Genomic DNA, 27,009 nt, shown 5'->3' with positions numbered 1-27,009 from the left:
TCTTAAGGAATTCTCTAGGAGGGAGCCAATGCCACTAAAAATCGGCCTGCCTGGTGGATTCTCAAGACTTTTATGGACTTTCGGCACAAAGTACATCGTTGTCGTCATGGGTTTGTCATTCCTTAGTTAACGACATTCATTCTCATCAATGAGACCTTGATCATGCCACTCTTGTAATTTCAGATGGTACTCTCTAGCATATTCCTCTGTGGGGTTTTGGCTCAGAAGTTGATAGCTCTCTTTATCCCCGAGTAGTCTAGTTGCTTTTTTAATGTACTTGGTGCAAATAGAAAGATTCTGAAGCCACGTGGCAACCTGGCCACCTCTATGTACTTCTGTAGTGTTGTCCTCTCCCACCACTTGTTCACTTCTTTTATTCATGCTTTTTCCAACTCTTTGAATAGTTTAGTTGGTGAACAGTTCATTTTATTCTCTAAGTTCCCCATTTTTGGGACACCGAAGTTCACTACATCAAACAGTTGTTTAAAAACTTGCTGTCTCTTAGCTAATCTATTTGCCATGTTTAATTCTTGTATCATCACTCTCCTGTGTCAGTAAAAAAAAGAATTAAAAGATATGTATATCTTCTTTTCACAATGGCATCTGCACAATAAGTCTGGTTCTAGTGATTTATATCAGTTTAAAGAGGTCAAACACTCTCACAGACAGCTTAATCAACAAGTAGGAGCTCCGGTTTCAATATGTATTCAAAAGTCAGAGGACTATGCCTCTTTTTATTTCGGACACACATTTAAACATGATGCTCATAAAATTCATAAAATGACGCAAAGGTCATTTCAAGCTTGAACTTCAGTGTTTACTTCAAGTTTGTATTTAATTAACAAGATATATATATATATATATATATATATAATAATGTAAAAAATATTGGCTTGAGTACTGTACAAGGGTTTTCTGGTCCTATGTACAGTAATAGTTCTGTATCAGTTTGGAAACTGAGAAGCAAGCCCCAGACATAAACGAGCCTAGGAAATATTCAATCACAGAAATGTATTTAGTCACTGAAATTTATTTAGGGTTAGGGTGAAGTTTAGGGCTAGGAATGAGGCTTAGGTTATGGTTAGGGACAGGTAAAGTAACCTTTGTCCACAAGCACAATCAAGGGTTAATTTGCTGTTAAGGAAAATCAGAAATATAACATGCTTCAAGAGGGTAACTGCAGTTCAGGGATTTCAGTCTCGACATGACTAACTCAAGCTCTCATTCTTCTGAGGTTGATAAAATAATTACTATTACACCAGGTAATAACTACTTCTATTTTTAAAAACCAAGAGACAGTTCGATATGTAGTGTCATTGACTTGCTCACTGTCATTCTCGCACATTAGTCTTTCCATGCAAAATAGTGAGAGGCAATTTATAAGTTCATACCTAGTAACCCTCGGACCAAAGTCAGACTCAAGGTATAGGGACTCACTCACCTGAAAATCCTGGCCTAGAAATGAGCGGAGACAGACAGTGCATGTTGCTGTGGCAAAGGTGCCATGGGCTTCGACTAGTTTACTCGGGGGAATTCCAGCAACTGGAACAGGAAAGACAATATCTTAGAGGGAGAGAAGATGTGAGTGAAAGGAAAATAGGAATGGAAATAAAATGAAAGGTAAGAAAAGAACAAGGGTAATGGTTGAGAGAGATGAGGTCAAGCAACGGAAGGAAACACATGAAAGGAAGAGTGGACTCGGAAAAGAAGGAATGGAAAAATGAGTAAGGAAGGCAGGGAAAAACTGAAAAGGGGAAATGGAAGAGAAATAGTGACATGAAGAGAGAAAGGGGAGAGTGGGGAAGAAAAGAGGAGATAAAATGACGTAATGGAAAAAGGACAGTGTACACAGGGACAAAATGGGAAAGGGAAACAGGAAAGGGGAATGAAAATGGGAAATTATTAGAAGACAAAAGGAAATGAGGAAAGGAAAACATAAGACAAAAGAAGAGAAGAAATGAAAGGGGAAAGGAGGACAAAAGAGAACAAATGAGGAAAGAAAAAGTGGAAAGCAATGAAGCAAAATATGGGAAGCCAGACTAGAAAATGGAAACAAAAAGTGGAATAAGGAGGATGAAAGAAAGTGGGAAAGAAGGTAAAACAGACAAATTAAACATGAATGGGTGAAAATAAAATGATGGAAATTTGAAGGAAATGGGAAAATGATAGACAGAAAGGACAAGAGGTAAAACAAGGACGGAAAAAGAGCCCAAAAAGAAGGAAAACAAGCAAGATAAGGTAAGAGAAAGAAAAAAATAGAATAAAAGAAAGTAAGAGTGGAAAAGGGCTAAGCGGAAATGGAAACATGGAAAAGAAGGCAAACCAAGAGGTGAAAGGGGGAAAGGAGAAAATTGGAAGAGGGGGGTAAGAGAGGGAAAAAGAAATAGGGAACAAGAAAAAGTAGAAAAAGAAGAGTAATGTAGGACAGACGACGGGGAAGAAAAAAATGTAAGAACAGAAACTGAAACAGAAAAGAGGGAAGGAAATGGTCAGAAAGAAAAGAAAAGTAAAAAAGAAAAAAGGACAAGCTAAAAGAAAAAGGAGAAACGTTGTGAGAAAATAAAAGGCTGAAAATAAAGGAAAACAACAAAGAAGGATGAAAAAGGAATGGAAGAAAGGCAAAGAGGGAAACAAAGAGAGGAAAAGCGAGGGAAGGGAGAAACGAGTTGCAAAGAGGGGAGGTGAGATAAAACAGGAAGAGGTATGGGGGAAGGAAAAGAGAACATGAGTGCCGAAGTGAGGAATAATGAAAGGAAGATAAAATAAAGCAAGGAAAGAGGAAAAAAAAAAGCAAAGTCTAAATGAGGAAAGAGTGCGAGAGGAAAATGAAAAATGGCAGAGATATACAGACGAGGGAAAAGACAATAGTAAAAATGGAATAATAAAAAAGTATGATTGGAAAAGATGAAAGTGAAGGAAAAGAACAAGTAATCCTGGCCCCTTGAAATACTGCTGTAAAAAAAAAAATGGCTATCCGGAGATTTTAATTTTTGAATTGTGTTTTTGTATCATTAGAGAAGTAATTTAGCTTGGGTAGACATTGCTAATCCGGGCCGATTTTTTCTGGACAACATTTTTAAAAATTGAGGTTGTGTTACAGAGAAGATGAAATATTTGAGGAACCATGAGACCTATATATTTCTTGTTGGTGTCAAAAGATAGGTTTTGCGGGTCAAGTAGTCTGATAAAGAAAGAAAATACCTTCTCAGAGCAACCCTACCGCCATTTTCCAAAATGGCGACTCTATAGTGATGTGTTTTAGCCATCATATTTGTCATTTATTTTCATATAATTTTTCTTTCAGGTTTTCCGTTAATTCAAATTCATAAACATGAGCAAAGCAGGTGGTAGCAGAGGATTCTTACCTCCTGACAGAGTGTTGCTAACTACAACATCTGAAGACTCCTTCAACAAAGAACAATGTGTCAAACTAATCCGAAAGAAAAGCTAACATGAACTGCTGCTGGACAGGAGAGTTTGAGATGCTGCAGAAATATGGCAGGACGAACTTCACAAAAGACTGAAACTGATGCGTGAAAAAGATCAAATATTTTATCATATTAACAACAAGTGCTACAAGTTTTATACAATGGAAAAAATAGCAGAAACCAGTGAATCACAACAAGAATCAAAATTTCTTCTGTGACAGCGACAACAACCAATCCCAATGCCCATCCACGTAGAAGATCAATGGCAACCCCTCATCCACCTCTAACAACTGATCAGAAAGCAGAGGATGTTCAACATGTTATCTGTCATCTAGCCAGAACAAGGGCCAAAGGGATTGACGAAAGAACAAATACAGAGTACGTGAACCTGAAAGGTCGAACATGTTTTTATCTGCCGCTAGTTTCTTCCAAGATGAAGTTTCCAGCTGAGTAGCTGATCTAAACAGCGAGATGAATATATTTGCAGCGGATTTGTATGCCCACCCAACCAGCATGCGTGCATACATTCAAAAATATGAACGTACAATGAGCTCCCAGCAGCAACATAACCGCCAGCCTTCAGTTAAGTTTGCACTCTTTGAAAAAGCAAATTAAGTTTTAAAGCCACTCTTGAGTGCTGGCTAAGGGTTCACACTCATTGAGATCAGGGAAATAATGGTCAACATTGATAAAACTGTATTGTTCCATAATAATGAAATTAAGATTTTTATGGTGACAATGGACCATGATAGTATTTGTTTTTGTCAGTCTAACAAAAAGAATGAACCATTTATGGTGTTCTCAGCTGATTTGACACCTGAAGTTCTTGCTGCCAAAATAAGATAATAGACTGCAGTAAAATCAGTAGGAACCATTTAAAGAAACGTCCTGAAAGATTTAGATTTGGACGTAATGACAAATTTTGTGATGCCCTACAGCTCAGCAAATCATGGGATTCAACAAGAATGCCTGATGCTGTCTTAACATTTTTTACATCATTTTTTTAATATAAACAAAGCAAAACTGTTTCAAACTAAATTGCTTGCTTTCGGAACAGAAGCCGACAACATTGATGATGGATTTGAAGATATAAATAAAGAATTGGAAGACAATCCCATGAACCGAAAGGCTTATGCTGTGCAAATGTACTGTCTTTTCCAAATCATGTTTTATGAATTACATCACAGCAAAAAAGAAAACTCCGCTACACATGATGACTGTCCACACAATCTATGACAAGTGCAAAGGTAGAGAGCTAGTCACTTCAATAAATAGGATTGGTGTATCAACAAGTTATAATGACATAGTACGGAGCAGGAACTTGTTAGCAGCTCATGCTGTAAAATCTTGTGAGTCCGACAGCACAGCACTTCAAAGTCACTCTACCAGGAAAGGATTTACAATGGCTGCTTTTGATCATTTTGATTTTGAAGACAGCTCTTCTTTGTCTGGAACATACAGCATACATGATACTGCCATGGTGCTTTTTCAAGACTATACCAATGAAGTAGCTGCTGGAAAACAAGGTGTGTCAGCTGTAGGCATAAACAATCAAAGATGTAAACTTATAACCCAACGGTCTTGCCAACATGCACAAAAATCACTACACGCCATCAATATGTCCCAGTCTACCAGAAAGTTCCAAAGTGGCTGAGGACATGGATCTTCTTCTACATGACACTGCGGTCCGCAAAGCTGATTTAACTGAATTTATTATATCGCTTATTCGGTGCAGACTGACGGATGAAGAAAAGCCAGTTTTTCTGAGGGTTGGAATTCATGCTCTGATTTACCAGTAATACTATCTCCAGTCATAAGCTATGCAACAGTATTCACCGCTCCATAAAATTAGCTAAATGTGAGTGCTCAGCTTGCCAATTTTCAGCGATGGTTTCTTTCGTATTGTAGCTGACATTTTTATGAGTAATCCAGTAGAATTTGATAAACTTTATCCAGTGGTGGGTGTTTTCCACATGACAAAGTTTGTGTTGCGGTGTTGTGTGCAGGAAGTTATCTCAGTGGATGTGGCATAGACGAGGCACTTATTGAGCTTGAATTCTTTGGAAGCAAACCTGTCCAGTCAGTACTGAGTGGAACTCATTATGTTTGTTCTTTACAAGGTATGCCCATCATATCCGATGCTATAGAAACATTGAATTGGAATGCTTTCTGGAACAAGAATGATAAATTAGGTTTTGCAAATCTTATCTCAGAAGTGAAGAAGCACAGTGTGCACTTATTTCAAAAGACATAATGAAAAGCCAGGCAATATTCAATAGACTCTGTTCAAAATCAGAAAATCTGAAAACCAAGTTTGTAGGGCTTATCAAAGAATGTGAAGAAAAACCAGAACATTGTAAGTACTGGGGAATGTTTTACACATGATAGCTCTAGTGCAAAACTTGGTACATGCTGATCGGGAAGGTGATTGGGAGCTGCACGTGAAGACTGTGTAGTCACTGATTACTGTGTTTTGTGAATTCAATTGCATAAACTACCTGAGATATGGGTCCTGGTATTTGGAAAGAGTGACGAAGCTAGAGGTGGAAAAAACATACCTCTACAGACAATTCATCCAAAGACATTTTGTGGTGAAAAACAAAGAGGGAAGGTTCAATGCTGTGGCTCCACATATGAAACTGGAACAGAGGATCCAGAGATCACAGAAAAGCTCCAAGGGAATTGTTGGTCAGACATGTAAAAGTGAATATGTTGCTCAATGGCAGCTAGTTTACCATGAAGTCCTTTCTATTTGTAATGTTTTCAGAGAGATGACAAATTCAAAATTAACAAACCACTGTGAAACAGTTCCTCACCCCGAACTTGTGAGAAAGAGAGGAGAATGTTTTAATAAACAGGTTGAAAGCCTTCTTCAATTCATGAAGCAGCAAGGAAACCCCTTTGAAATGACTGAGCCTATGTGACTACACAACTTCCTGGCCAAACAATATGTGGATAACAATATAAATACATGTCTACTAGATGTCCTATAACATGGATCGAAACTATACGCAAAACAGAAGCAGAAGAGATTTGTACTGAAAGAGAAAAAGCTGTCTGACATAATCAGTAAAGCTAAACTTCTACGCCTTAATTGCCATAGTAAGAGTTTTGTCCAACCAGCCACTACAAAACAGGTTACAAAAAATACTTTTGTAAGCACATAGAGAGATGGATGTAGAAAAAGAAAGGGGAGAATTTATCATGGACATTCTGCTGCATGATCTTCTTCCAACTAATGCATTATTTGATGGAGATGCTGCACCCAAACCAGTGAAGCACAAACTCGTACAAGAGCTCAAAAAAAATCTTTCACCTGAAAAATTTCAATTTGAAAAGGTGTTATTTAAAACTGCAGTTGTTGTGAACTATATGTCACAAGTGTGAATGGTCAAGATTTCATCCATGCAAAACTTCGGAGAGGTCGTTCAGACTGTTCTACACATATCAAAGTCTGTGTGCACCTTGCAAGAACTGCACATTGTCTTCAACAGTTATCCTGAACTATCTGTCAAAGAAAGTGAGAGAATCAGACAAATGTGTACAAATGGAACAACTGATCTTGCCTACATCAAAAATTCCACACCTATACCTGTGCAACTTCATAAATTCTGCTCATTGAATAAGATGTATTTAGAGATGTTAACTCGCCAAAACATTGCTGATGCTTCAGTGAACACTGAATTTCCAATTACTGCTAGTGGAATGATTGTCAATGAGTTTTTGGTCTCTGTTCAGATATATCCAAAGGTACTTTTTGTATATTGTTCAAGAACTTAACAGCAAATTGGAGGAAGCTGACCTTCGTGTTGTGCCACATGTTGAGTGGGCTGTTCCAAATGGTTCCAATCAAGTCATATGACACAGAAAATGATTGTGCTAATTAGATTTGTTGCAATGTTGATACGTCAAGGGTTGTCAGAGTTATGGATATGTTACGGAACAGGCAAGAAAAGACACTTAATGCAGCTTCATATTCTGCACAAGAAACTTGACCCAGAGATGCCCAGTGTTCTTACCAAGACACATATTCTTACAGGTGATGACACTATCAGCAAAATTGGAACAAAGTGTTGAGCTTTATCTGCTGAACCTGTGAAGTTTCTAAAAGGATTTGCTGAGACAGAAGAAGAATGTCACTTCAAAGATTTAGAAAAATACCTTGTGTGTGTGTGTGGAAAACGAGTTCTGACGGTCACACATTTGACGATCTTCGGTACAGTGAGCTCAAGAGATCAGTCCCACAAAGTGACCTTCCATCAATGTGATATTCTGTGAGTGGACACATTAAAAGAGCATTCCACTTGATCAGAAGATGTAATGTTTTGGATCATGCATATGTAGAGAAAGACCTGGGTGAATTTGTTTGGGAAATTATTGATGGGGTGCCAAAACCTACGAAATTTCCAAAGGCTCTACCCACATAACTCACACGTACATGTACGTGCAAAACCTATGCTCTAAAAAGATGCCCGTCGATATACTCTTCTCAAATGTTCAACATTCTGCAAATGTACCACGAGCGATTGCTGAAACAAATAAAGTGAATTATGAAAATGTGTCTAAAACAGGAGTGATAAGCATTATTTTCTTTTCATATTCAGATCATAAACATTGTTTGGTATACATGTAAAAGGATTAAAAACCATTATTATTTGTTTCATTGCTCTATATGTCTCTTCATCCTCTATTGGATCGCCCATTTCAGAAAATAGCAGAAGAGTTACTCTGGGGAGCTATTTTCTGTCTCTATAACCCTACTCGACCCCCAAAATCTGTTTTGACACCAAAATGAAGTATATAGGTCTCATGGTTCTTGAAATATTACATCATCACTACAACACATCCACCATTTTTAAGAATGTCTTCCAGAAAAATTCAGCCTGGATCAGCAATGCCTACCCAAGCTAAATTACTTTTATAATGATCCAAAAACACAAATCAAAAAAGAAAATCTATAGACAACAATTTCTTTTTGTTTAATGCAGGTACATCAAGGGGCCGGGATTAATTGCAAAGCACAGGCAAGAGACTAAACAGGGAATGAGATAAAGGAAATGCATGAAATGAAGGAAGAAAGGGAAAAAAAGCAGAGAAGTGAAGAAAGGGAGGAGGAGCACGGGGTGAAGAGCAGCGAGGGGGAGAGCTCAGCACTCCCCCTCAAAGTGCATGTATGTTTGGCTGGCTGTCTCAGGCCGGACGAACATACATGCGAAGTAGGCTCTCTCAAACCCGGCAACACAATTGCCGGGCTTAAGAGAGCCTGCACAGGCTCCCAGTCTGCTTGGGAGCACCCTGACTGGGCGCTCCCAGTCAAAAGCGGCATCAAGATTGGCAGCAGGGCAGGCTGAGAGCCAGTGTCTGTCTGCCTGGTCTGGAGTGAAGACGGTGGAGGAGGTAAGTGTTTTTATTTTTTTCAATTTCATTTTTATTTACACCCCCCCGCGCGCGCGCTGCCCCTTCTTGCTATTGGGAGCTGCGACTGACACAAACGTACCGCTCTCTCCAGGAATATTTTTTTCAGTAAAAGCGACCCTAGCTTGCTTTAATGTGGGACAGAAGCATATTAGGTGTATAAGCTCCTTTTTTTCCAGAACCACACATTCTACAATGTGTTGAGCCCTTGTGCTTCCAGTGTGGCAAATCAGCTAGGGCTGGAATGTTGCCAAAGTGTAAGGCCATCAATTTTCGCTTCATAAAAGGGGAAAATGTCTGAGTTAAGTACCGAGTGGGCTTCATCATGACATAATTGTTAATGACATCCATGACAAGATTGTTTGCTAAAAATGTACTTATCACGCAAAACTGAATGAAATTTTGCTGCTCTGTTGATTGCTCTCTTGAAAGATGGTACGGGTAAATTATTTTCCCAAATTTCAAGCGTGTTTGTCTGTTTTAATGCAGGAAAAAGGTATTTATGATGACTGGAAGTAGGATCATTTACTAAGGCTGTCCACAAAGCACTGTTTAATGTGCTGCTCTGATTTTATACCAAACCTTTATTGCTGCGTGCTTTCTTTCTAGCAATTGAGCAGTGAGGACAAATTGTAATCGAACTTGTGCCTGAGAGGCACTTTTTGGGAGGCCAAATACTGCCTGGTATGTTTTAGTTTGCAGACCGTCCAGAAGAGGTGCATCCAACCCATGCAAGGCAGCACTCAAATATGCTACTGTTGGTAGAAATCTGACAGTAATTATAGACAGTAAAGGCCTAAAAGAAGGCCCATATAGTCTTTTGCAGAGGGAGCAAAAAGCATGGATAAGTGTGTGTTCCGTCCTGGTTACATAGCAGTCTTGCTCCAAAAAATCTAACTTGTTAGATAGCCCCAGGTATTTGTAATAGTTTACTTCCTCATGGAGTTCAGCATCCAAGTAGATCTTTAACCCCTTAGCTGCTGGGCCTCCCCCTTTTACTTGGACATACCCCATTTTAACTATTTTTTGTGCTTTCGGCCTCCTTTCAGCTAGTGACAGAAATGGGTGTGAAACCAATGCTGGTTTCCTGAATGCTAAACATTCCTGAAAAGTAGACAATATTCTGAATTCACCAAGGGGTCATTTGTGTAGATCCTACAAAGTTTTCCTACAGAAACTAACAGCTGAAATAAAACAATTCCTGTGATGACAGATTTTTTAAAGCAATATACCTTTATGTCTGCTGGACTCCTCTGGTTGCGAGGATATATAGGGCTTGTAGGTTCATCAAGAACCCTAGGTACCCAGAGCCAATAAATGAGCTGCACCTTGCAATGGGTTTTCATTCTATACCATGTATACAACAATTCATTGGCTGAAGTATAAGGAGTGAAAAATAGGTATCAAGGAAACCTTTGTATTTCCTAAATGGGCACAAGATAAGGTGTTGAGAAGCAGTGGTTATTTGCACATCTCTGAATTTCGGGGTGTCCATACTAGCATGTGAATTACAGGGCATTTCTCAAATAGACGTCTTTTTTACACACTGTCTTACATTTGGAAGGAAAACGTTTAGAGAAAGACAAGGGGAAATAACACTTGTTCTGCTCTTCCGTGTTCGCCCAAGTCTCCCGATAAAAATGGTACCTTACTTGCGTGGGTAGGCCTAATGCCAGCAACAGGAAACGCTACATGGACACATCACATTTTTACATTGAAAACTGGTGGTTTTTTTTGGAAAGTGCCTAGCTGTGGATTTTGGCCTCTAGCTCAGCCGGCACCTAAGGAAACCTGTGCATTTTTTTAAACTAGAGACCTAGGGGAATCCAAGATGGGGTGACTTGTGAGGCTCTCACCAAGTTCTGTTACCCAGAATCCTTTGCAAACCTCAATATTTGGCCAAACCAAACCACAATTTTTCCAAACATTTTGATGACAGAGAGTTCTGGAATCTGAAAGGAGCCACAAATTTCCTTCCGCCCAGAGTTCCCCCAAGTCTCCCGATAAAAATAGTACCTCACTTGTGTGGGTAGGCCTAGTGCCCACAACATGAAATGCCCCAAAACACAACGTGGAAACATGACATTTTCCCAAGGAAAACAGAGCTGTTTTTTGCAAAGTGCCTTGCTGTGGATTTTGGTCTCTAGCTCAGCCGGCACCTAGGGAAACCTACCAAACCTGTGCATTTTTGAAAACTAGACACCTAGGGGAATCCAGGAAGGGGTGACTAGTGGGGCTCTCTCTAGGTTCTGCTACCCAGAATCCTTTGCAAACCTCGATATTTGGCGAAACAAAAGTATTTTCTCACATTTCGGTGACAGAAAGCTCTGGATCCTTACATGAGGGCAACTGTTGACTCTGGGGTGATCCATACCTGACGCAGGCACTACGTACAGGCACTGAAGTGGGGTAGCATTTTTATCAGGACAGGAGGGGAAACACTGGGTGGTAGGAATTTTGTGGATACCAGGATATTCCTGTAGTTTGTGTAACAGAAATGCAAGAAAAAATAAGAGGTTTTTTTCTATTCAACATTTCAGCTTTGCAGGGTATCCTGGCTAAGAAAACTTTGGGGAATCCACACAAGTCACACCCCTGTGGACTCCCCCCAGATGTCTAGTTTCCAGAAATGTCTGGGTTTGGTTTGTTTCCCTATATGGCCGCCGAGCCCAGGACCAAAAACACAGGTACGACGCACCTGAAGATTTTTTAACCCCCTCCCTGGTGTCAGCCACTGGTCGTGACCCGCACCAGGGAGGTAGAGTGGCCAATGCCTGCACTGAACAGGTTAATGGCCGAACTAGGCCTTTGAAGATTAACATTGTTTTGGTTCTGGAGATGTTTATATCTAATTTGTTAACTTCCACAAAGTTTTTTAACTCAGTGATTGCTCTCTGCATACCTCTTTTGGTGTGACTCAGCAATACAACATCATCAGCATAGGCAAAGTGGGATAAAGTCAACAGCCCCAGGAGTGGTGACTGCAGATCGGTCAGCCAGAAACAAATTAAAGAGAAGAGGAGCCAACACACACTTTTGTTTCAGCCCCTTTTCTGTAGGGATTTTCCTTGATAGCCTTGAACTGTCGACTAATTTGACCTGGATCCATGTGTTCGAGTAAAGGTCTTTGATGGCTCACACAAGAGAAGCAGGAATACTCTTTAGCTTACGTCATAAGAGCCCTCGGTCAACTTGGTCAAATGCTGCTTTAAAATCAACAAAACACAGATACAATTTCTTCCTCTGTTGTTTGTATTTGTCAGCCAGCGTTGTAAGTGCAAGCATATTAGTGCTCGTGCCAAAGCCCATCTTGTTTGGTTGACTGGCACCAACTTATTAATGGTAGACCACTGTGTTAGTTTTTCTAAAATCAATGAGGTATTATACTTGGCTTTGACATCTACTAGTGCAATAAGGCTGTAGTTAGCTGGAGATGATCAGCTGCTGCCTTTTTAAACTTGTATTTTTGAACCTCTCCAGCTCATTGGAATAGACTATACTACTTCTCTGAATAAAGGTGACAGGACACTTGCCCAATACTGAGAATCCATTTTGAAGATGGCCTGTGGGGTGCCATTTGGGCCTGGAGCTCCATCAGACCACCCTTCTTTTATGATCCATTCTACTTCTTTCAGAGAGTACGATGTGGTAAAACAGATGTCTTGTAGACTGCCAGCCCAAAGAAATTGATGCAGCGCCTGTCTCATGGCTGCAGAATTGGCACTGAGCCTGTTTCACTGCAGTCCCATCAACCCAGCACATTTGGATTTTCCACACATCGTCCTTGGGTGCCTAACACTAAGAATAGTTTGCACTCTTCTTGAATGTATTTACCTATGCTCATCCCAAGCATCTCTCCTCCATCGTCAGTTATCTTCACCTTCCTGCTCAGTTTACCTGTCTACTGTCCCACTCTGCTTCCGAATGTTTGATAGCTCAATCTGCATTTGGAGAGTACGAGTGTTTCTACACAGCTGTTTGACAACAGTATTCAGTGACATCTGAGGGTTTCGAGCCAAGAGGGAACCCTGCAACTCGTCCACATCTTGTGTCCATAGGCATTTTAGGATACTGAACCTATTAAAGAGAGAAACTTTGCTCCATGCAGAAAAATGATCTTGCCTGTACATCCCTACCTGCAATAGTATTTTAGTTTATCTGGCAGTCTCTGCTAAATGTTGCGGTTTTACTCTAGAGACAGCCTTATATGTGCCCAAACGTGTTCGCTCTACTGGTAAGTCAGCAATTTATCAACATAATTTATTGTGGAGGTTTAAACTACTCATCCCAGAGCCACCTATTGCAAGTCCTGTTAATTCACCTCTTCTCTATTGGGAACTCATTCTAAAGGCAGATGTAATCACCTCCAAAAATACTACCCAACAGTAACAATATTGTGTGTACTGCTGGCCACGATCTTTTTCAGAAAATCAAATCTTCAAAATAAACATTTGCAAAAGAGAATTTTACAACTCAGTCTTAAGTGATATTAACAAATAGGTATAGCAAAGTACCCTCTTTTTGGCATGGTTACCCCCACTTTTTGCCTGCTATCAGTGTCCGTAGGCTGTTTTCACTGGGATCCTGCTAACCAGGACCCCAGTGATTGCGCTCTCTCCCTCTAAATTTGGTTGCCTAGGACTTTTGTGCACTCCACAACTGGCATACTGGTGTCCCCATATAAGTCCCTAGTATATAGTACTTAGGTACTCAGGGGATTGGGGCACCAAGGGTCCCCCATGGACTGCAGCATGTATTGTGCCACACATGGGAGCCCATGTAAAATGTGTCTGCAGGCCTGCAATTACAGCCTACCTCAAAAGGTGCATGCACCCTTTCACCACAGGTCACTGCACCAGGTCACTGTAAGTCACCCCTGTGGTAGGCCCTCTTAGCCCAGAGGGTAGGGTGCAGGTCCTGTGTGTGAGGGCACCCCTGCATGAGCAGAGGTACCCCTACGAACACCAGATCCATTACACTGGACTTCATAAGTGCGAGTAAGCCATTTTGCCCATGTACTAGACACAGGTCACTCATTACTTGTGTCCAACTACATAATGGCAAATCTGAACCTGGGTATGTTTGGTATCAAACATGACGGAATCATACCCCAATACTGTTGCCATGCACTCTAGGGGCTCCTTAGAGGACCCCCAGAATTACTCCTACCAGTTTTCTGGGGTTTTCGAGGCAGCCCGCACTGCTGCCACCCCTCAGACAGGTTTCTGCCCTCCTGCTGCTTGACCAGCTCAGGCAGGGGAAAGCAGAACAAAGAATTTCCTGTCGGAGAGGGAGGCAACACCTTCTCCCTTGGAAATAGGTGTTACAAGGCTTGGGAGGGGTAGCGTCACCAAGCCACCGGTTTGCTTTGAAGGGCACATTTGGTGCCCTCCTTGTATAAACTGGTTAGCATGAAACTGGACAGAGGAAAGGGGAGTGACCACTCCCCTGTCCATCACTACCCCAGGGTTGGTGTCCAGATCTCCTCCAGGTGGCCACTCAATCCATCTTGAAACCAAGATGTGCAGAGTCCTCTGGGAGCATCTGAATGGCCAAGTCAGGCAGAGGACGTCAGAGACCCCTTCTGATAGGTGGTCACCTTGCTAAATGACCAAACCCCCTTCTAGGGATATTTACGGACTCCCTTGTGGGTGGGTCCACAAATTCGACATGCAAGACTCCACAAGGACTTCTTTGTGTCATTTACTTTGACTTCTGGCCACTAGAACTGCAACTGGACTCTTCAGGAACCGACCAAACTGCAACTTGGCATCGCAACATAGTTTCTCCAGCTCCTTCTAGCAACTGCAACATTTCCCCAGCTGTGCACCCTCTGGAGTTGGCAAGACTTCAGTCTGCACCAAGAAGCAAGAAATAATCTCCCTTGGAGTGAAGGAGTCGCTCCCCTGCATCTGCAGGCACCTACAGCAACGACATCTGGCTGTGTGGATCTGCTCCCCTCTGGAACTGCATGCATCCTGCATCACAGGTGGTGGTCTGGAGTGGTCCCCTTAGTCCACTCCGACAGCTGTCAGACTTGGGAGATGGTGAGCCCTTTCCTCCCCTTGCAGGACAGTACCCCTGTGTACTGCAACTCTTGCAGCTACCACGGCTTGTTGTCTCCTGCTCCAAGAGATCCTCAGGCTCTGAGTAGCCCCAGCCCTCAGCACTTCTTCCTATCAAGCACAGTCTCCTCTCTGCTGCTCCAGTGATGTGGGACTCCTAATCAGGTGTGCTGACTGGGCCTAACTGTGACTTACTGTGCCTGCTGCCAATGGGTTGCCTGTGGAGACTGTGACTGCTTCTGTTGGCTCTCCCGACTGCTGAGGGTCACCCGGGACTCCCCTACAAGGGTCGAGTAACCTGGGCCTCGCTGGTCCTCCTCAGCCTTGTAACTCTTCTTTTTCTATGTATGAATCTGACCCAAAAAAGAGTCAATGGCATAGGTGATGTTCACCAGAGGGGCAGACAGAATGAAACAGAAGCAGAAAAAGTGCAGTATACAAGTAAAGATAATGAGTAGAGGCTGCTCAAAGTAAGCTGACAGTTGTTTGCACCCCTTCAGAAACAAGTATCATATGTCAGTCTCTTCAGAGGGGCATCAAACTTGTCCTTTACATTTCATTGTGGTACAACTCTTTACAAGAGCTGTACAAATATGGGTGTGTTTTGATGTCACAATTACATTATCTCCTCTTACAGAGTGCACATACTTTAAATGAGCGATTCACACGTGCAAGAAAAACACGTTATCTTATGTAAAAGGAAACATATTATTGAAACTACTGTGGAAAACATAGAGAGGTCAATGTTGAACATGGTCTACTCTATATCTAGGCATTACAGTCCATGAAGAAACTGCAGCTTACAACTGTCTGTTGCATCAACAGCATGAAGTAAGGAGAGAGAGTGAGTGAGATTAAATGTTTTCACTGACTGGTATCAACAAGGACCAACCTGTAACCTCTAGAGAACAGTACATCTTCCATAGAAGTCACTGCCAGGCGGTCTGTCAACTAGAATGTTGCTGGAGTAATCATACGTCCACCTCACCACCAGGGGTTTCCCCTTCGCAATGGCAAAGGGGCGTCGCCCCCCTGGCTAAGCAAGGAGATGAAATAAAAAATGATATTTAATTACCGTTTTATCTTTCTTCTGTTGGCTCATCCAGCAGTAGGCTCAGGGTAGGGCAGGGCTAGGCTGTGGGAGGGAAGAGTGCACATGTGCGCTCAGTCTGGCCAAACACACAGGAGCACTTAGATTTCCCCCAACCCGGCTGTATGCACAGCCGGGCTGGAGAAACAGCACAGACCCCAGGCACTCTGAGCCGCTCAGACCAATCCTGAAGCTGTTTACATGCTATGTTTAGCATGTAAGCAGTGCCACGATTTTGCTGGGCAGCCCGTGCTGCTGTCCCAGCAAATGCTGGAACACCACAAAAAGACCAGAGGAGCAATGCGGCAGGAGGTGGCGGCGAAGAGAAAAAGTTACTTTTTTTAATTATATATTTTTTTTTTTATTTATTTACACCCCATCATCCTTCCCCCCCACCCTTCCCCTTTAGATTTGCACTGGTCACTGCTGCTCACCACTAATCTTTCAAATTAATACCAGACAAACATAATTCACAGGCATCCGATTTGGTTGTTTGGTTTCATGTAATTTGAAGATAATTAGGGCAATGCTGTGGGGCAGTTACCATTATCCCTTTGAGGACAAAGAAAATCACTTTTCATTTTTAGGGAAAGGGATAGCAAAATAAAAAAAATTTTACTTCTCAAAATCTATGTGAAGAAACACTTTGTTTTAATACTAACATGGGTGCTGTGGAAACTGGAAAAGACACAGAGCAAAGGGTGAAAGAAGAGGAAGATGGAAAAGGAGCAAGTGGATCCACAAAATGACAAAATATTACAATTGCTGCTACGACATAAACTAAGCAGAATACATAATATTAGTTGGAAATACAAACCACAAGGAATGCAACAAAATACAGACTGAAGGACGGAAAGCTGGAAGAATTCAGAACTCAAAGTGTGTGCAAGAAAACCAAAGAAGGGTGAATTAAAGGTCAGGGGAAGTATGTATTTCAAAGGTGATTAAGGCTCTCAGCTCAAAGTTCCCTATGAACCTTTACAGGAAGAAGATGGCTCACCTCTCTCTAGGCCATCAATATTCTGGGTGTACAGACGGAGGAGCTGCCCTCTGTCATGTAGGTGCCGCAAAAAGTAGTGAGCATAATTTGGTCGGAATTTTCCCGGGTACAGCTGGCTGGCCAGTGTGAAGAAAGGTCTCGGATTGCTTAAGAAGTAATTCAGTTCAAAGATGGCTTCTGGGTATGGAAGGTCATAACGCTGAAGGTTGCTGTACAAGCCACTTTCTGGGGACCTGAAGAGAGGGAAGAAAGGGAAGAAAGGGAGCAAGACAAGTAGGGGTTGAAAGATAAAAATGTGGGAGAATCTCATGAAATTAGGTAATGTGTTATCAAATGGTTTGAGGCAACATAACGTGAACATCAACAGTGTAAACAGCTAGAAAGGAAATGGAGAGCCAGCCACGACGCCACAATCAAAACTACCTACAAGGCTTCACTCAGACACTATCATCAGAAAATAAGAGACACCAAGAAAAAAGCATTAGTGGACTGCATTGAAGGAAGCTCCAACAGCTGCCAGGAGATCATCTTGATCATCAAAGATTTCACCTTGCTCTCAGCCACTGTCAACAATATTGCTTCCTCCCAACAACTCCATGACAACCTATCTGACTTCTTCCATAGCAACATCGCAAACATCCACAGCAACTTCACACACCAGCAAAACCCCAGAGAACTCATTGCTGACCTAATCACCACCAACCATGACAGCCACCTGACCAAATGGACAACACTCAACAGAAACACCACACCTACAAACTGAGAACATCACCAATCACTGCCATCCTGACCCACAACATCAACATCATGTCCGCCACTTTCCCAAATGAATGGAAACCTGCAGAAATCAACATCCTCCTCAAGAAGTCTACAGCCGACCCAAATCAACTGAGAAACCTCTGACCCTTTTCCCTGCTCTTCTATTAAACCAAAGTGTTTGAGAAGGCATCAGCTAGCAACTCACAACCCATCTTGAACTTCTCCATCTTCTGGACAACAGTCATTCAGGATTCAGAAAGAACCACAGCACAAAATAGCACTCATCAAGGCCAATGATGACATATGAATCATCCTGGACCAAGGAGGAACACTGGACCTCATTCTGCTTGATCGCTCTGCAGCCTTCGCCACTGTCTCCCATAATACCCTCATCAGAAGACTCCACAAGATTGGCATTCAAGGACCAGCTTGCAAATGAATCTGTTCCATCCTCACAGGAAGAACCCTAAAGGTCAGGGTGCCAACTTTCAGGACAGCGACCAAGAAAACTGATATGCAGAGTCCCACAGGGATCATTCCTCAGCCCTACCCTTTTTAATGTATACATGACACCGCTCACCAACATCATCCGATTACAAGACAAAACCATTGTCTCCTATGCTGATGACTCCCAACTCATTCTCTCCTTGACGGACAAGACAACCACCACCAGAGCCCACTGCATGGCCATGGTAGCAAACTGGATTCAGCTGTGCCTGAAGCTCAACTCCAACAGAACAGAACTACTAGCCTTTGGCAACAAGACTCCCCATGGGACTCCACCAGGTGGCCGTCGGTGCTAGGACCAAAACTCACACCTACAGACCATGCAAGAAATCTAGGGACCATCCTGATGACAAGCTCAACATGACAGCTCAGGTCAATGCAGTGAGCAACTCCTGCTTCCACAGCGTATGCATGCTGCTAAAGATCTTCAAATGGCTACCTCAGAACACCAGATGGACCATCACACAAGCACTCAACACCAGCAGGCTAGCCTTCTGTAACACTGTCTATCCAAGAATCTTCAAACAACTCCTACACAGATTCCAGAAAATCCAGAACACCCCAGCAAGACTCATTCTCAACCTCCAACACCGCACCCACATCACACCACACCTCAGGAAGCTTCACTGTCTCCCCAATCACATGTGCATCCAATTCAAACTCATGCACACATACAAAACTGTACACAAACAGGACCACAACACCTGAATAGCATCATACACTTTCACCAACCCACCAGACACCTACGCTCTTCCTCATTCTCACTTGCACACACTTTCCGCATCAGCAAAAACAAAACTGGAAGTCACTCATTCTCCTACATTGCACTAAAGAGATGGAATGACCTCACTAAACACATAAGGGCTTCCTCTTCCCTTCTTGAGTTCTGCAGGAAGCAGAAGTCCTGGCTCTTCGTATAAGCACCTTGAGGACCACACACTTACACACCTGCCCAAGCGCCTAGATACCCTCTTGGATGATTAGTACACAATACAACTCAATATAACATAACTTAACAACAACAACTTTTCAGGTAATGTACTTTCCCTTAGAAACAAAGTTGTTTAAGTCAAAAGATACTCGAGGTTCTGGAGCTCAGTGTAGACATAACATGTTACAAAATAAAATGACAGTAGTGGTGGGACAGATTTACCCTTGGGAACACTTCAACTCCCTGACCCGCCCGCCACTTTTTCTGCGCCATGCCCAGACTCCCTAATAGAGAGCCACCAGTGCATAGCCTAACATCACTATCAGGCTTCCTCAATGAGGCACATTAGGGTTATATTCCTTCTCCTCTAATTCAGAGTGGATGGGAGTATTGTGGCGATTCAAGATGCATACACCTCGGTAATTAGCAAACATCCTTAGGGAGACGAATAAAGGCTAACAATTTAGGTAAAATAAATCCTCTGTTGATTATTAAATCTTCCATAAAGACTAACGCAGATGTGAGTAGGGTCGACACTAGGATAATTGGAGAAGTTTTAAAGTTGCAAGATCTAGCTGCAAGTTTTCATAATCGAGTCTTAGGGCTTCCTTGTAGCTAGTGCCATATGGCACCTATTTAAGAAGGCCTGTGGTCTTCAAACCTAGCAGGTGTACACACTCATCAGCTAGAAGATGTCAACTCTCTCAGGACCTTCTAATGCACAAGCCAATGCATCTGATGGAGAACTGTATTGAAATGGGAAGACTAACCTTAAATCTAGGCAGGACAGTGGACCCTTCATCGCTACTGATGGACTATGAAAACATCTAAAGCAGGCCTTGATGTTCTGAACTATAGGTGAATATGCTGCTTTTCAAGCAGAACTATTCAAGGCCCATTATGCAAGAGTAGAGTTCTAAATTGATGGAGGATCACACCAGTCTGAGTTTCATCACACTGTTCAGGGTTCCCCCGATTTCCCAGCCGACAAATCTGTTCCACTTAGATTGTGTCACTGAGGGCTTTACCTGAAGTCAGGAATACCACTGGGAGTGCTGATGCCTGCACCCACCATCGCCACCACTCGCTGGCATTGTCTCTCACGCAGCATCTCTGCAACATTTCGCAGAGACATTCTCTTCTTTCCTCCATCCTGGCCTTGTGCTCCTGTTTTGACAAAGCTGACAGAGAGGGGTGCTCGACTCGTGAATCCTAAGGAACCAGGGAAAAGAATAAGATCACTCTTAAACAGGTCATCATTTTCTATCTCTCTCCACAGTTGCTCACCAAACAGATGGGTTAGCCTGATGTTAAAGCATAGGCCCTAGTCAAGAGGTTTTCACTGAATAAATCAGGAGGGCATCTGCTGAATATCCAATCTGCATTTGTTTTATTACTGTTAACACCGGAGAGCGTGGGGTGGCTATATGTGGAGATATGTTTTGTGAATATTTAGAATTTCATTATTTGATTTAATTTGTCTTCTTGCTTCTGTTATTAATCCACCCCTTAGCCACTTCTCGCCACCCTCTCCTTCTTGGAATGACACAAACTGTATAGGCAGTCTGTATATGTTGGTCACTGGGGTACTGGAGGAAGGTTAGTGGCCCAAGGCCCGGCATTCCAATGCCTCTTGCTACCTAGGAGTGTATGCAGCATTATCTGGGGTGGGGGTAGTTATATAAAATGTTCGGGTCTGTTGCACACATACATTATTCGGGTGCCTGACGAGCAAACTCAGGAGGAGACGGACTGGAGTTACAAATGGCATATGCGTAAGCACTATACATTAGCAAAAACATGGCAGAATACAATGATCCCTTTTGGATTTTTTTAGTTTAGTTATTTTGAACTAAATCATGCATATGACCAGTAATGTCCTGCCACAATAAACAACAGTAGTTTAGTTTCAACTTCATTAAGTTGTGTGGATTTTGTTGCATGGTCACCAGAAATCACCTGATCCTTGCTGGCTTATCTATCCTACGCTTCTACTTTTGTTGTGGCAATGGTCTCACAAACTGTTTGGTGCACTTTCATATTCCCATTGGACTTCTAAATTTAAGAAACACCACAGTTTTGCTACACAAGTTTTAAAGTCTATTCATCTGATTGAAATCAAGAACGTAGACCTTCTCTTTAACATTCTTTCCAGCATGTTTTCTGTACATAAGTGCAGCGAATTGGTCTGCTCTGACAGTTATTACAGTAAGTGCACACAGATTTTTCTTACATAGCAATTTGTTTCCCATTCCAGCTTAAAAATTCTGCGTACAGAATATAAAGACCAGCTAATAGTATACAGAACCATATTATTACTATATTAACTGGCATGCAAGAAGCAAGCAAAAATACACTCCTAAATAGTTAAACATATACCATTTGCATGAGAATTTTCATGAAAGAGCATCCTAAAATAGAAGCAAGAAACGCTGACATTTGTGTGCCCACCCCCGCAGAATTAAAAATAGCTACTGACTGAGAAGCCTCTACTTCTAACCTGCCAATCTGCCGATCCGTGAAAAGCATCAATATGGGAAAACAATCACCAGACTGCTTCATGACAGTCAGATGAAGCACATTCTGAGCATGTAATCATGCTAACGAAATAAAGATGTTTCAGTAAACTGACACAGTAACAAGGACCTGGCTGGCTGCGGGCCACCTGCTTAATAAAATGGTCTCATAACAAGGAGACCTGTATTTTCATAAATATCTGAGTCTAGCTTTAATAAACGTGATCAGATTATGATATTCTAAACAGGTCACTTCGCCGGGAATAGTGCAATGATGATTGGTGTTCCAGGCAAAACAAAACAAAGGAAAACAATATTTTCCTGCTGTTTTCTTGTAATTTGGAGTCTCTTTGTGGCCGCTAAACGGCAGCAGCCTTGCTGAGTATTATGGATGCCACTGACCTGGACGTGACATTTTAATTCACCAGCAATTCAAATTGTACTACTTGAACTAATTAGTTTTGGCTAGCTAGTAGCTGTGCTCTAAGGTTAGTCTCTTTTTCTGTGTCGAATCTTGATTATCAAGATTAAACGCATAAATATTCATATGAAGTGACAGTGCACAACATTATCACTTTATCCAATGACAAAACATACAATATATCTTAAACTAACCACTGCAGTAAAACAGCACCAAAGAGGTACAGAAATGCAAAGCACACGCCTGAATCTGGCTCGCTTACTATCACATAAACTGTCATCCTCGCTGCACAGGTAGATCTACTCTGGTTCATTATACGCATGGCAGCTGATAGATAAGACCCAACCATGATGGCAAAACAAGCATATAAAAACAAACTGATACATCTCATGATGTAAAGGATGTCTGCACGTGCCAACTACCATATTACTTATCAATCAATCCTGGCTTTTTAGACAACTACATGTGCATTATGGAACTTTTCATTTCATTTCGTACACTGCAAGCATTCTCTAAAAGTCAGGAATAGCTTAAGGTATTATGGATGGAACATGGCCATTAGGCAAAGAGGAGTGTTCTATAACACTTTTAAAAAGAATATTTTCAGTCTTTAGTACTGCATTAATCACACATTATTTTGGCACTGCAGACAGGTTGTATTCACTTCAAAACTGTGTTTTCAGCAAACTTGGCGCTGGTCCATACCCATAGCTCAGACGTTCACAACTTGCCTTGGATACTGTTCATTCATCAGGCACATATGGTCACACTGTGGGTCCCAAACCTTTTTGAATTTTCGTGGCCAATGTTTTCCTTCATGTACTGTGTTTACAGCCTCCATAAAAATGTCCATCCATTGCTTCCAATTCGCAACTGTCGGTGTAATCTGGGCAACCCAGTTTCTCATGAGGTCTCTTTTTGCCACCATGTACCCCGGGAAAAAAAAGATTGCCTTGTATCTGCCCTGAAACTCCCAGCACGACCTGTTTAACCGTGAGTAGGAGGTTTTTTCCCACGTATCAGCATCCAGAACTCTTGAATCTGGCCACAGACCCATAACCCATGTATAAACGTGCTGCCACCATTTGTACGTTTGAGGCAGTTTGCAGGGTGAGTTAGGGCCATCTTAAAAAGGTGAGTCATGTAGTAGTAAACTCTGCCCTATTTTAATTTGGAAAAGCCTGAAATTTGATCTGATAGCAACCTCCCTTGGGTGTCAGAGTATTTCATACCAGCCTTCATTCTCAGTTTCCTCTAGGCCCCTCTGCCACCTCTTTCTAAGCTGTAGTTATCAAGGGGGTTGCTGATTAGTGTTTTGTAAGTCAGGGAAATATGTCCCTTTACTTAGCTCTTCGCCTAGGGTTCTCCTGGCAGCTGGAGTTCCATCCTATGCCTCTGTCCAGGCATCATCTGCTGTTCTCAGTGACTGTCTCAGTACCAATAGTGCTGTTTCCGGTATACGTCAAACTCCTCCTAGACGGTTTTGAAGTTTTTTTTATCTAGTCTATGTCTAGTATGTCACCCAGTTCTGATATTTCAATTGTGTCTCAGTGTCTGAAACCTTGCAAACGTGTCATCTCCACCTTTAAGGTGCTTTCTCATAGTAGCGTCTTCTGGCTGTGAACATTATGCCACCCCAGTATCGCCGTGGTCGTTTTCCCTGCTATGGTCTAAGTGAGCCTATTGACCCCTTGCCCCCGATGGAAGGAATGAAGGAAGATCTTCTCCGCATCTCCTCCTGTCAAAATAAAATGCTGGGTTGTCAAGTTCTACACAACCCCCGTCATATACCGCCACCAGCAAGGCACCCCAGTAATACCACCCAACGTGTGCAAGGGCAATTCCACACAGGTATTGTGATTTGTACAGAGTGGATAGTGTTATCAGCTTATTTCCCATGCACTACAGACTTCTCAACTCACTCCCTAGTTCCTGAAAGAATGAGTTTAGGAATCTCAACAGCGAGAACATTTTATATAATGTCTAGTGAGGACAGAGGGCAAAGTTCTCAAAGCCTGGCCTCTACCTTCAGTCTAATCAGTATCAAGCCCAGGGTTTTGGAGAGGAACGAGGTTTGGACTCTCATTAATTCAGTCCTCATGTATTTAAAACCATGGTCTCTAATCCCCAGTCTGCCCATGATTGGCTCCTCCTCCCATCATTCACAGGTCATAAACATCACTGACGTTTGCCAGTTGATCTTGTATCCCTAGCACCGATGGATCTTATAAAAAACATTCCATTAGCATGTTGATCGTGGAACTTGGCTGAGGCAGGAAAAGGAGGACATCATTTGCACAGAATGAAACTTTTTATGCTAGGAGACCCAGCTTGCTAGGAGCTCCACTGCCGGGGTTAACAGAAGCAGTGATAGGGTGCAGCCCTGCTGTGTGCTGCTCTGAAGTTTGAAACTGTGTGACGTTCATCCTGACCTCTGCTCTTTGATCAAGAGCTGAACCCCTGCCCTATGCTTACAGCATGTGGAAGTGGTGACTCCATTTAATGGAGTCAAATGCGTTCTCAGCATCAAGTGACACAATATATTTACCTTTGCTTATTCTCCCTCACTGCTCCATCCAGGGCTGCATCCTCCATAGGTTTACTCACGTAGAATAATGTTGTGTGTGCTTTCTTAATATCACCAGATGCGGAGCCTAAATCATAGCAGGTCAAATCCTCAGCACACAAGTAAAGCTCTCACATATATGTTGTCATTTGGGAACACCTAAAAAGGACATTTAAACCTCATAGGTCTAAAATGGTAAATTTGCGTACTATATTTACAGTACCATTTGAATCTTACAACAGAAACCACAGCTATTTTTCAGCTGCAGAAAAGCCTTTGGTGCTTTAGAATGGCCATTTCTTACGTTTGCGCTTCGTAGATGTGTGGTTACTTATTGCAGCTGATATCATTGCTATACTCTAAGCCAGTAGTCAGAATACCTGTGAAAGGTCTGACCTCATATATTCTTTTGATATCTACGGGTACCAGACAGGACTGTCCTCTTTCGCCTTTCTTGTTTATACTATCAATGCACCTCCTGGCCGGCCATCTCCAAAACCACTCCTCACACAGGGGTATGCCGACAACATCCTATTATCTGATAACCTCTCCCCCAGTAAGGGAGATTATTCAATTTGAAAGATTTTCTGATATATCCATTAATGGGGACCACTCAGAATAGCTTCCACTTATAGATGTGACAATGAAGACAGTCCTCGACTATTATTTTCGCTGTGTGGACAACTTTTTCACATTTGTAGGAGTGGCTCTGTGCAGGGACACTAAATCCATGTTCTGGATAAATTATGATCCAGCAGTGGATACATTTATATGCCAGATTGTTACTTGGATTAAGCTGCCTTTATCTATTGCTGGCTGAGGGGCACTTATAGAAATGGTAGTCCTCTCCAAGTTCTTAAATTGTTTTACAAATATACCTCATCCACTAAACATGAACTTTTACAGACTCTAAGAACAATATTGACCAGCCTCATTTGGGCAGATGAACAACCCCAAGTTTGCTATGACCTTAACATACGAGAAAGGGGATTTGAGGTGCTAGACCTAGAAATGTACCATTTGGCAGCACAGTCCCACTTTGCGAAGTATTGGTACCACCCAGATACAAGACTATCTTTTCTTGTTCCAGAGAGAGAACAAGCTGGAAGCGTCTATTACCTGTGACCTAAATGGAAATAGTCACAGTGGCATCCGCTAGCTGGGCTTGGAGAACTATTCACCAAAAGGCAGGGCTCCCCTTTGTATACGCCCTGGTGATACGCTTACTTCAAAATACGCTTCTCCCGCTCACAAAAGACTGCAGATTGATAAAGGTGTTTTGTGAGGCAGGTTGACCACAGCAGGCCATTTGTATATGGAGAGTAAATTCCTCACTATTGAAGAATACAAAAATAAATGTCATACTACACTCTTCGATGTGTTTATTTACATCAGGTTGAGAGACACAACTTGTGAAGTGATGCCGGGTTTCCATCAGGAACCACTGGAATTTGAACTGCTGACACAGATAATCAGATTGTACAGTTAGTACAAGATGGGTATCCAAACTATACACAACAATATCTGCCTCAAAAGTGGCCAATTCTAATAGTAGTAAAACAAGCCTTAGAGCTAGACATAAGGTCTGACATTAGAAATGCCAAATGGGGCTACTGTTGTTTCCAGACTAATATGATATCTGTAACTATAAACACAAACTGCTTCTTTTCAAGTTCCTACAAAGAGCTTACTTTACCCCTGAAAAACAACAAATATGTACCCACTCAGACCTCACAACTGTCCACAGTATCACGCTGATCATACAGGGCAGATACATCTTGCATGGCTTGCCTGCCTAGTCTTAATGCTTGGCGCAAAATACTTTCCATTATTTCTACCATGATTGGAAGTAGAGTGGAGCTGTTGCCAGATGTAAACTTACTTGAACATTTCATACTTATTCCACATGATGTTCGACGTTTTACAGTGTTTTACACTGTTACTGGCCGAGCGCAGATTTTCCATATATATTGGTACAGACTTGCAGCACCCAGAAAAGATGACTGGATGAAAGATTTGGCTGTATGCAATGCTCGATCTGAGGCATATGCCATGTTATAGCCCCCTACCTACAGTGGAGGCCTAAGGATATTTGGGAACCAATTAGGTAATTTTTGACATGATCAACTATGTGCAGTCCATCTCGGACAAAGGTTCTACAGATGACACGAATCTTTATGGCTATTTTGGGATACACATTGCTTTTGGAACTCCGTCGCCCCACCTCGCCTTTCCTATTTCTATGGACACAAACTATTAGGTTTGCACAGGCTTCGGGGACAGAGGCAGTCTGTTTTGCTGAGCCTTTACA

General features: G+C 42.1%; 1 protein-coding gene across 3 annotated transcripts in view; it reads right to left on the bottom strand.

Moving 5' to 3' along the window:
* Positions 1-27,009, bottom strand: part of SIRT3 (sirtuin 3) — a 76,039-nt gene that overhangs the window by 14,541 nt on the left and 34,489 nt on the right. For all 3 annotated transcript variants that reach the window (XM_069223209.1, XM_069223207.1, XM_069223210.1), the window contains exons 3-5: positions 20,224-20,407; positions 16,999-17,231; positions 1,442-1,542 (exon numbers count right to left, since the gene is read on the bottom strand). In XM_069223209.1, coding sequence (XP_069079310.1) covers positions 1,442-1,542; positions 16,999-17,231; positions 20,224-20,407 — 518 coding nt within the window. The remainder of the gene's footprint in view (positions 1-1,441; positions 1,543-16,998; positions 17,232-20,223; positions 20,408-27,009) is intronic.

The sequence above is a fragment of the Pleurodeles waltl genome, chromosome 3_1, assembly GCF_031143425.1.
Source record: "Pleurodeles waltl isolate 20211129_DDA chromosome 3_1, aPleWal1.hap1.20221129, whole genome shotgun sequence".
In the NCBI taxonomy this organism is placed as follows: Eukaryota; Metazoa; Chordata; class Amphibia; order Caudata; family Salamandridae; genus Pleurodeles; species Pleurodeles waltl.
Note: the sequence above shows the minus strand (reverse complement) of the source record. Positions and strands in the feature narration are given on the sequence as shown.